The following is a 12,384-nucleotide window of genomic DNA, read 5'->3' on the forward strand; positions in this document are numbered from 1 at the left end:
CAAATGCCTAGATTTTTCTCTGCAGTAGGACATGAGGTAAACGTCATGCATAGATCAAAATTGCTGGTATTTCACAAGAGGCTGGTGACGTATCTTTATGTGTTAAAAATGTCGAGAATGGGACATAAAACAATAAGAAGAGTTTTCACAATGAGTGTCTACAAGTTTTCGCTATGAGGTATCGTAGTGATCTTGCCCTTTTATCCTTAACTCAATAGTGTTTTTCACTCTTGATAACAAAACTACAAGAAAAGTGATGATAATGAACATAGACGAATCTCTTAAATCCAACAATAATTAAGAGTAGGGCTAATACAAACTCCCTGACACAATAGACGTGGGTGAAGGTGCTTTAGAGGAGTAAGTATCCCCTATTGACCGGTCACAACCGCTGTGAGCCTATAGGTTGATCAGGTAAAAAGAGTAACCCGTACTCAAAATCAGTGATTAAAGAACGGTCTAACAATTGTTATGCAACAAGTAAGTATTAAACTTTACAACATGTTGTGTTTGCAAATAAGATCATTCTAAGGAAAGAGAATTAACAAAATGCTGACTTCCAACGAGATTATTGAAACCACTGTAACATCAAGTTTTTTGTCAGTAGATTGCCTCGATTTTAAAATTGGTCACACACAGGAGATGCTCAGACAAATACATTACATGCAGGTGACAATAGAATATTGCTATATGAAAGATGAAGATAACGAACAGTGATCAATCTCACAAGTCATAACTAATATAGGCAATACAAAATAGAGTTGGGCAAATAAGGATCCCTGGATATACCGGAGGCGGGATCAGTTGCCTAGGATGAGTAAGCATCCCCTGTAGACTGGTCACATCCGTCGTGAGCCTATAGCTTGATCAGGTAAACGGAGTAACCTGTACTTAGAAACAGTGTGTAAAGAAGGGTCTAACAATTGGTATGAAACAAGTCAGCATTCGACTTTACAATCGGTTCAAATTGAAGATGGAGAAGCTGAAGACATCCCGTTTGTCATGAAGTTGAGCTGTCAGTTTGCCTATAAAATTTATGTGCTATAAAATGTCCAAATATGAAGCACGTGTGATAGACTCTGTGGTGACTTTTACGTTGACTTCACTGTAATATACCGATTCAAATATGAATGAATATGAATTTTACTAATAGATAAAACGTAGTAGATAAATGTATATCAAAATGTTGCATTGAAGGCTTTAGAAAGAGATTTTACTTCTCAAGTGATGTATCAAATCAATTGAGTGTAAAGTAATGTAGCCCATGGAGTGCGCAAGCCTTTGATATTTAGTTCTGTAGTGACATTGAACATTTGATCGAAAATCAAGGGTTTTTCTATTGATAATAAAGCTACATGTGAAGTATGAATCCAGCATTTATTTGGAGAGTTGCACACAAACAAACACTCTCTCAAACATGAATATGGCTACAGATACTCACACACTCACGAACGGTCCCGTTAATATATCCGTTTCGCAATGAATTTGTCGAGGGAATGAAAATAGGATGACGTAGCAATACATATTTACCCACTACAATGATTTTAAGATATTGAAAAACAAAAGTGAATTGCTTACGATTGCAGAATGTATCCCACTGTCGATAATTCTGACAACATTTCAAAGGATCACTACAAATAAACCACGGTATTAACACGACTTGTGTCTGACGTTATAAATGTATGCATGATTGTTTCTAAACGTAAGCATGAATGTTTGTAAATGTAAGTATGATTGTTTCTAAATGTAATCATGATTGTTTCTAAACGTAAGCATGAATGTTTGTAAATGTAAGCATGATTGTTTCTAAATATAAGCATGATTGTTTCTAGATGTAAGCATGAATGTTTCTAAATATAAGCATGAATGTTTGTAAATGTAAGCATGATTGTTTCTAAATATAAGCATGATTATTTCTAGATGTAAGCATGAATGTTTCTAAATATAAGCATGAATGTTTTTAAATGTAAGCATGATTGTTTCTAGATGTAAGCATGAATGTTTCTAAATGTAAGCATGAATGTTTTTAAATGTAAGCATGATTGTTTCTAGATGTAAGCATGAATGTTTCTAAATGTAAGCATGAATGTTTGTAAATGTAAGCATGATTGTTTCTAAATGTAATCATGTTTGTTTCTAAACGTAAGCATGATTGTTTCTAAACGTAAGCATGAATGTTTGTAAATGTAAGCATGGTTGTTTCTAAACGTAAGCATGAATGTTTCTAAATATAAGCATGAATGTTTTTAAATGTAAGCATGATTGTTTCTAAATATAAGCATGATTGTTTCTAAATGTAAGGTTGATTGTTTCTAAGTTTTATCAAATCTCAATCATGTTATTTGGTTACATTTTATTTTTGGTAATCATTACTTACCGACCGCAGACTCCTACCCCGAGTCCAGCTTTTGAATGAGTACAGTGTAAACTGAAGAGAAACGCGTAACATGCAATGAACATTATGGACAATTTCCTCCACCAATGATTGTAAACTACATACGGTAATGAGTTATTGAATAAAAATACTATTTGCTCAAATATATATCCATGAGGAAGTTATTTGTACCTGAATTTTCTAACAAGAGGCTCACAGGCCTTATCGGTCGCCTGAGTACTAGTGAAAAAGTATCACTACTTCCACAGGCCTTATCGGTCACCTGAATACTAGTGAAAAAGTATCACTACTCCAAAGGGCTATGACATATAGATTTTTTTTACTGTTCTGAATATCTAAGCTAAATTCTAATCCTCAGCAACAGTATAAAACAAGATGTGTAAAATTACCATTTTTTGTACATCCTTTTCTGCTATTTCTATGTATGCATTTAAATTTTATACAGTATCAGAAAACTTACAGATAAATACTGTATACTAAGTTTGGCCCCACCCTGGGGTCAGAACCCCTACCCCTTGGATTATCAAATTTACAATTTTGGGAAAGGACTACCTGTTCTTTCTAAATAACCATTTACTTTCAATTTAGTATCAATAACACTAAAGAAGATGTTATCTATCTAAATGTTATACACATAAACACTATATAGTAAGTTTGGTCCCGCCCTGAGGTCAAAACTTCTAACCCGGGGATCATGAAATTTACAATTTTGGTGAAGGCTTTCCTGCTCTACATGACTAGACATTTAGTTTTTCTTACATATGTGCGGTTGTAGAAAGGAAGATTTTTGAAAATTGGTCAATTTTGGGAAGCTTCTGCCCCGCCCCCAAGACCCCAGTGGTGCAGGGATCCTGAAATTTACAATTTATGTCCCCCTTGTCCCACACATGCTTCATACCAAATTTGAAAAGAATTGGAATGATAGTTATCAAGAATAAATTAAAAATGTCTAGTGTTCACACATCTAATACTGACCATTTTGGCCCCACCCTGATATCAAAACCCCTACCCCTGGGATCATCAAATTTACAATTTTGGTAAAGATCTACCTGGGTTTTTTTCTTCTAAATATCCATTTAGTTTCAATTTAGTATCAATAACGCTAAAGAAGATATTATTGAAGTGTTTTACACATAAACACTATATACCAAGTTTGGCCCCGACCTGGAGTCAGAACCCCTACCCCGGAGACCATGAAAGTTACAATTGTCGTAGAGGCCATCCTGCTCTACATCACTATAAATTTAGTTTTTCTTACACGTACAGAAGATTTTGGAAAATTGGTCAATTTTGCGCAGGTTTTGCTCAGCCCCTAGGGCCCCAGAGGTGCTAGAGTCCTGAAATTTACAATTTATGTCCCCATTGTCCTCAAGATGCTTCATGCCACATCTGAAAAGAATCGGACTGGTAGTTATCAAGAAGAAGTTAAAAATGTTCAATTGTTAACGCACGACGGACGACAACCAATTGCAATAGGTCACCTGAGTAAACTCAGGTGACCTAAAAAGCAATAAATGTGAGTGTGGGTGACGGGTTGGGTAAAAATGCAAAACAGAATAAATGCTTGTTTATTTTTCTAGCCGCTGTTGTTTATAGCCACTGTCTTACGATGCGGCTTCTGTGGGCGTTCATGTATATGCACGGGGATCCTAGTGGCTGAAATGTGAATGCACAAAATCAAGAAATTTGCGTTTTTATTATCAAAATTAAATGTTTATGATTGTAAACAGTTATTGAAGCCTTATTATCAACAGTTTATGCTATATACATGAAGATAATCCCCAATTAATGATATGACAGGGGATTCTTACTCCTCCTAGGCACTTGGACGGCGTTTCATCAAACATCGTAACTAGTTGCGTAAGCTTAGTTTGACGTAACTTTCTGACTAGACTAAATATTTTACGTAAGTCAGTTTCATCAAATGGCGTAAGATTAGAATTTACGCAAGTTTTCTACTAACTAGTAGAAACACTACGTCAGGTCGAACCCTTACGTAAGTACCTACGCAAGCAAAAATCATGGCCGACTGTTAGCTGTTTGTAAATATATATGGAATTTTTACCGACGAGCTTCGCGTCGTGATCATTTTTTTCTAGACAGGATGCTTTTAGACGTTTACAACGATAAATATGTAAGGCTATAAGGGTTACTTCCCTTTGAAATCTATTAAATGTATGGCTTGCCTTTACTGTATGATTATTTTTCACAAGTGTCTATCTGTACATGAATGATGACTGTACAGTGTTATTCCCAAATCCCTTTGTAAAGTAGTCCACCGTAAAGGGAACATTCACTTTGTTGTATTATATGTAGGCTATTTATAAATCTCTTCAAAACTTCCGCTCTGACTAACTTGGAACAAATGATTAGCAAGCCCGATTCAATTCGATCTCTGTCGTATGGTGGGTGGATTTACGGGAGTGTAATGTATATTTCATGAACAGTGACTTTAAGATCTACTAGTTTCCATTGTATATCTTAAATCTTGAAAAAATATCCCGTCTTAAGAGATACATCATATAACTATATTATGATAATAAAAGTTCTTCCAAATAAAAAAAAAGGTCTTCGTAACAGTTCGATACTTGACAAATTTCGGTGATAAGTGATGTGCAGGATAATCCGTGCAGATATAGATTTTATGTTATGAAATAAAAAAACCCATCTACATGTACATGTATATCAGGCACGAATCGAAGTGAATGGGAGGGGAGGGGGTCACCCTGCGTTGCTACTCCACTTTTGTTTTAACAATACGATTTTTTTGAATTTTGTACTGTAAGTGAATGAGAGGTATTGATGAATAAAAACTATTTAGTGAGGTATGATCATGAGCATTAATAAAAGAAGAAGTCTAACCCCACCCCCACACGCACATTATGTTTGTAGGAAAATGTTTTGATGCACTCATGATAGAAGACTCTAGCACCCCCATGATCGAAGAAAATGAAACCTGACAGAGAAAAAAATGTGGAAATCACTACAACAGATTCCAACACCACCCCCCCCCCCCCCACCTCCGAATTAGGATTTTGCAGATAGGACAAAAGATTATTTGAAAAGCCAACATCTAATTTATGTCCCAGCTGCACCCCCCCTCCCCTCCGTCACATTGGAAAGCGATGGTACGTGCCTGTATATAATCCAAAACTGTAAAAATATGCACACATATTCAATTTGTTCAAACACATTTAGGCCTATGAGTCTACATTAATTATCCAATTAAAGTATAAATATATAGTTAATATATATATACAATGTAGATGTATTGTGTCAAACTACATGCACTTAAAACATAATAACCTTTGAAATCATAAAACAACTACTTTTTGTAGAAGAAGAGATGTAAAATATATACATAGGCCTATATAGATAAAAACAAATTTTGTTTATGGAGTGATATGTTTGATTTAGTGTGCAGTGCCCAAATAGTATGGTATAGGAAAATTTAACTGCCTCTGCCAACATGGCCACCTCTGTCTCCAACCAATTCCGCTTGTGCATTTTCCTTGCGTTCTTTTTATTCATTATTTTGGTCCAGACGACAAGTGAAAAAACGAAAGTATGATGTACGCATGCTCAGGACGCGGTAACTAAGCACGTAAGCTTAGTTGAAAACTTAGTTGAGTAGTAATGTACGCATGTATTTACGTCGTTTCGTGAAACGCGGTTTCCGCTAAACTAAGATTATACGTAACTAGATTTACGTAGTCGGTGTAAGACTTAGTTAGTTGAAAATTTACACTTATTGATGAAACGGCGTCCTGATCCCACCTCTGGTGTGTCCAGGGGTCCATGTTTGCCCAATTATCTATTTTGTATTACTTATTAGATTGATAATTGTTCGTTATCTCCATATTTCATGTTACTTTTCTCGATTCATAAGATGATGGCTTTGTAATTAACGAGTATAATGCACATTTACTGTATTTGAGAGGAATGAAATTCGTCCAGATTGATGTTAGATAAGCAATTTTTCTGCCGATTATGAATGCGATAAGTCTACATGGTTTCGTTTGTGAAACTAAGTATACAAGAATACTGATTGTATATAGAGGATTTAATTATTGAAAAACCCCGTAAGCGTGATATATGAAGACTTGCTGAATTTTTTTTAAAAAATTTAGAAACATGCGATGTGTCCTTTAAATAATCCTCACTGATACGGAGGAATAAGTATGTGTACTAAAGCTAGTGACGTTTCAAAATTAGATAGGTACATATGTATGTGTACTACAGCTGGTGACGTTTCAAAATTAGATAGGTATATGTGCTACAGCTGGTGACGTATCAAAATCAGATAGGTATGTGTACTACAGTTGGTGACGTATCAAAATCAGATAGGTATGTGAACTACAGCTGGTGACGTATCAAAATCAGATAGGTATGTGTACTACAGTTGGTGACGTATCAAAATCAGTGAATAAAAGGGACGTAAAACAAACAAGAGACAGCTCTTGTTTCTGTTTTATTGTTTGTTTCTGTTTTATTGTTTTCTTACCCTTTCCGTCTTCCACACTCGCCATCATTGTTTTTTAGAGAGAGCATGTAGAAATAATTTCTCTATGGAAATATATTTAAAGGAAGTAGTGCTTCTTTTATTGCATGACTCACGTACGTGTGTAGTTTACAAGCAATGATGGAGGAAATTGTGCATAAACTATGATGTTCATCACATCTTATATATTTCTCTTCTGTTTACATTTTGTTCATTCAAAAGCTGGACTCGGGGTAGGAGTCTGCGGTCGGTAAGTAATGATCAAAATAAATAAAATGTAAACCAAATATTAACTTCATTGAAATTTGATGAAACTTTGAAACAATCATGCTTACATTTAGAAATAATCAAGCTTACATTTATAACATCAGACACAAGTCGTGCTAATACCTTGGCTTATTTGTAGTGGTCCTCTGAGATGCTGTCCGAATTATCGACTGGACGTTAAATTCTGCAGTCGTAAGCAGTTATCGTTTGTTTTTCAATAGTTTCAAATCATTGTAGCCATATTCATCATTCTTAGAATTAATCCCCATAAAGAAAGTGTGGAGGTAAATATGGAACGGCTTAACTGCCTTCTGATGTTCTTTTGTTATTTAGTGATGTGCACACATCATTATATCACGTGCTTCTCTCATTATGTCATGTGCTCCTCTCATTATGCCATGTGCATTTGTCATTAAGTCACATGCTTTTTTAATTGTAACCGTCGCGGTGGTCAGGAGGTAGAGCATTCGCCCCGCATGTGGAAGGTCGGGATTCATCTGTATTTATCATTACGTCATGTGCATTTACCACTATGTCATGTGCATTTTTTATGTTACATTGCATTATATGATGTGCTTTTCTCATGATGTCATGTGCTTTTTACATTATGTAATGCGATTGTCTATATGATGTGCTTTATAGTTCATTACATTTTGTAAAGACAATCGCCGCGGTGGTCTAGTGGTAGAGCGTTCGCCCCGCATGCGTAAGATCGGGATTCGGATCCCGGCCGCAACAGACCTAAGTCGTTAAAACAGGTAGTGATAATTCCATCGTCAAACGCTCGGCATCAGGTGTGAATGTCACGGGTCCTCGGAATTGGATGCCGCGTGTCACAGTAGGTGTGGTTCACTACTCAATGGCCGTAAACGCCGAGCATACATGTAGCCCTAAATTTAAAGCCCTTAACTGGTATTGGTGACGACTCCATATGAGTGAAAAATCCTTAAGAGGGACGTTAAGCATAATACAATCAATCAACAATCTTGTACAAAATCCCGTGGGGATCCGGGTTAGAATAGGTCATCAGTACCCCTTCATTGTCGTAAGAGGCGACTAAATGGGGCGGTCCTTCGAATGAGACCGTAAAAACCGAGGTCCCGTGTTACAGCAGGTGTGGCACGATAAAGATCCCTTGCTGCTCAATGACCATAAGCGCCGAGCATAAACCTACATTTTGCAGCCCTTCACCGGCAGTGGTGACTTCTTCATATGAGTGAAATATTCTTGAGAGGAACGCTAAACAATATTCAATTAATCCTTTCTCTACCGGCACATTTCAGAGGTTTTTAAAGACTAAATGACAATATTTTTAAATTGAGTTACATCTGCATGTATCACGATTTTAGGTAGGCATGTGACATATAATTTTGTTACGAATTGGACAGGGAACATGTTTTTCATAAAGTTTGTCATGTTATCCCATGACCCCAAAGAGTTCTACGGGGTCAAAAGTCATTTAAGTGCACATTTTTGCAATCTTTTTTTCTATGGAATATATATATTACGACCTCTCTCACTAGATTCGAGTCAAAAATAGGACATTCTAAATGTATGAGCTGATGTGTCTTTTAAAATACTACAAAAAACATCGCAATCAAATTAATCAATTTTATTGACAAACAAATATTTTTGGTTGCTAAGTAGCAACACTCATGGTGTAAATTTGACCATGATTTGCCTTTCTACATCCATTCGACACAATTCAAACATAATTTCATTCCATGATGATTAGTAAATGTCACATTGTTTTAAAAATATAATCTTTGACTAAATCTTAATCACTTTAAAAGGTTTTTAACAAAAAATATAATGAAGAGAATTAAGGTCAAAGGTCATAAAATGGAAATTTTGCACTTCATATACATACACTGTAGGTCTGTGTTTACTTTATGGAAGATGGACTACAAACCAGATTTACTCCTGTCATACGTATATTCTGTCTTCCAAATCAAATTAACGTACTTTTTTAGACTTCAACAAATTTCATTATTTATCGTACAGTTTGTACATCAGTGGCTGTTGTTAAGAATAACATATAGGCCTAGAACTTTACAACTAAACTTTTCAGTAGCTACAGATTCTTATTCTGATTAAAACACGTGGGTAATACTCTCAAGGTTAACAAATTGAGTTTGTTGATTAGCATGCATGATACACAGGTACAGTAATATACATGTGCAATTCTTTAAGGATATAGGAACTGAAATCATAAAAGTTTAGAATGAGCAACAACTTTACAACATGTGTAATATATATATATATATATATATATATATATACATATATATACAGAATCTCGATCATTTCAATGCTTTGAAATAAACAATATGGCAGCTGCTACTAAACGTAAGACATGTGTTGATGGAAATAACAACAATACTCCCCCAAAGAAGAGCCAAAAATGCGAAGAAAAATATGCAAGTACTCTGTAAACATCTATTTGTTTCAAAGTCAGAAAGGGGGAATTTGTATGATAAGTGTACAATCTGTTTGATAAACTTCAACATTTCTCACGGCGGAGAAAATGACATTAAAACACTTGCCAGAATAACTGACACAGTAACTGTAAAATTACATAATATACTAATGTAACAATATTTTTTACACGTCAAGTTTTAGAAAGTAAAATCAATAAAAGATGTGTTTGATCTTTTGCATTTGTAAAATGCATAACAATTAGTATACAGTCTAAATTCATTAAATTTAGATTTGAAGTATGCCTAAAATTGCTCAGGTTACATATTCATAAAAGATCTCCAGCAGAAGCTAGGCAGCCCCCTGACCCCCGCCTTATTATTTTCCATTTCATAATGTTGGCAGCTCTGTAGATGGAAAAATCTTAAGAAATATTTCTTGAACTATTTAAGCTAGGGCTTTCATACTTTAGTATATAGATACTATAGATAGGGAGGGGGGGGGGTCAAAAAATTTTCATCGGAATAAACATTGATTAAAATATCTTTTAAAAATTCCAACACCTGAACAGCAGTAGGGCCAAGGTGACTCAGGTGAGAGATGTGGTCCATGGGCCTCTTGTTTTACCAATCAGCTGGTCAGACTGCTAAAAAAAATAACAAAAGAATACAAATGTTAACGAGGGTCGATCCTCATGTGACTTATTAATATTAATGGTTGAAAGTAAAAAAAAAAAATGTATTTATTTCCACTCAATATACATGTATTAAAATTTATTTAATAACCAAAGAAAATGTTCATGCTGCCACCGTTTTAAAGATGTCAGATATACTAAAACAGAAATATATGTTAACACAAGAAAATCCCACTTTTTTGTTATACAGAATAATCAAAATAGATAAAAACTTGTGAAAATGACAAATTTTAAATGTCAACAGTTTAAAAAACAAACTGCTAATTAATAATATATGTATAAATTAATTGTGGATGTTGGGGAAACCTTGTATAATAGGCATGCAGTAAAAGAAATACCAGGATAGGAGTTACTGCCCTTGACAACAGTTTTAGCTCGCATGAGATCAAAGCTCAAGTGAGCTTGTCTGATTGCCAAGTGAGCTTTTCTGATCACCTGAATCCCGTGGTGATCCAGGTTAGAATAGGTCCTTGGCACCCACTTGCTTGTCGTAAGAGGCGACTAAATAGGGAGGCCCTTCGGATAAGACCACAAAAACTGAGGTCTTGTGTCGCAGCAAATGTGACACAATAAAGATCCCTCCCTGCTCAAAGACCATAAGCGCCGAGCATAGGCCTAAAATTTTGCAGCCCTTCACCAGCAGTGGTGACATCTCCATATGAGTGAAATATTTTCGAGAGGAACGTTAAACAATATTCAATCAATTAATCTGATCACCTGTAGTCCATTGTCTGTTTGTCCGTCTGTTTGTAAAAGTTTTACATTTTCCACTTCTTCTCCAGAACTCCAATTACTGTATAACCAAACTTGGCCAAAAGTATCCTTGGTTGGTCAAATGAAGGGTCTCGCCCAATTCAAATCGGAGATAATCACATAAATGCAAAAATAGGATGGGGGTCACTTAAAAATCTTCTTCTCAAATACCACGGGGCCAGAAGAGCTGCAATTTACATGAAAGCTTCATGACATAGTACAGATTAAAGTTTGATAGAATCATGGCTACTGGTGGTAGGATGGGGCCATAATAGGGGATCAAAGTTTTACATACAAATATATAGGTAAAATCTTTGAAAATCTTCTTCTCCAGAACCACTAGGCTAGAAAAGTACAGATTTACATTACATCTTCCCGACATAGTGCAGATTCAGGTTTGTTAAAATGATGGCTCCCCGGGGGTAGGATGGGACCACAATAGGGTATCAAAATTTTGGATACAAATATATAGGGAAAATCTTTAAAGATTTTCTCAATAACCACTTGGCCAGAAAAGCTGAAATTGACGTGAAAGCTTCCTGACATAGTGCAGATTCAAGGTTAACAAAACCATGGTCCCTGGGGGTAGGATGGGGCCACAATAGGGGATCAAAGTTTTACACATAAATATAAGGGGAAATCTTTAAAAAATTTCTTCTCAAGAACTACTGGGCCAGAAAAGTGCAAATTTACCTGAAAGGTTCCTGACATAATGCAGAATTATGTTTGTTAAAATCATGCCCTCCACCCCACCCCCCACCCCCACTCTCAGCGGTAGGATGGGGCCACAATAGGGTTAAAAGATTTGTATACAAATATATAGGAAAAATATCTTTTTGAAAATACTTCTTAAGAACCAATAGGACAAAGAAGTTTACATTTACATGAAAGCTTCCTGACATAGTGCAAATTCAAGTTTGTAAAATTCATGGTCTCCGGGGATCAAAGTTTTACATACAAATATATAGGGGAATTCTTCTGCAGAATCACTGGGCCATAAAAGTTTACATTTACATGAAAGCTTCCTGACATAGTGCAGATTCACGTTTGTGAAATTCATGGCCCCCGGGAGTAGGTTGGGGCCTCATTAGGGATTTAAATTTTACATGTGAATATGTAGGAAAAAGCTTTAAATATGAGCCAAGGTGACTCGGGTGAGCGATGTGGCCCATGGGCTTCTTGTTTTAGATTATAAATTATTGTTTATCTATGGAAAATATCACTTTTTCAGTATCAATAGTTTACCAATTTTTCTGCAAAGTTTAATTTCATAAAGATTTTGCAAAAACCCATGATATCACATGAGGATCGATCAAATGTAAATAATCTGTGTTAATCTACCCGAGTCAATGTACA

At 35.6% G+C, this 12,384-nt stretch overlaps 2 protein-coding genes across 2 annotated transcripts in view; both read right to left on the reverse strand.

The window, feature by feature from the left end:
- LOC130054068 (uncharacterized) overlaps positions 1-2,470 on the reverse strand; it is an 83,118-nt gene extending 80,648 nt beyond the window's left edge. Inside the window, exon 1 of the mRNA XM_056162398.1 lies at positions 2,378-2,470. Within this exon, the coding sequence (XP_056018373.1) occupies positions 2,378-2,460 (83 nt within the window). The 5' untranslated portion in view covers positions 2,461-2,470. The remainder of the gene's footprint in view (positions 1-2,377) is intronic.
- Positions 1-12,384, reverse strand: part of LOC130054058 (uncharacterized) — a 1,204,346-nt gene that overhangs the window by 153,217 nt on the left and 1,038,745 nt on the right. The window lies entirely within an intron of this gene.

Source organism: Ostrea edulis, chromosome 1 (genome assembly GCF_947568905.1).
Source record: "Ostrea edulis chromosome 1, xbOstEdul1.1, whole genome shotgun sequence".
In the NCBI taxonomy this organism is placed as follows: Eukaryota; Metazoa; Mollusca; class Bivalvia; order Ostreida; family Ostreidae; genus Ostrea; species Ostrea edulis.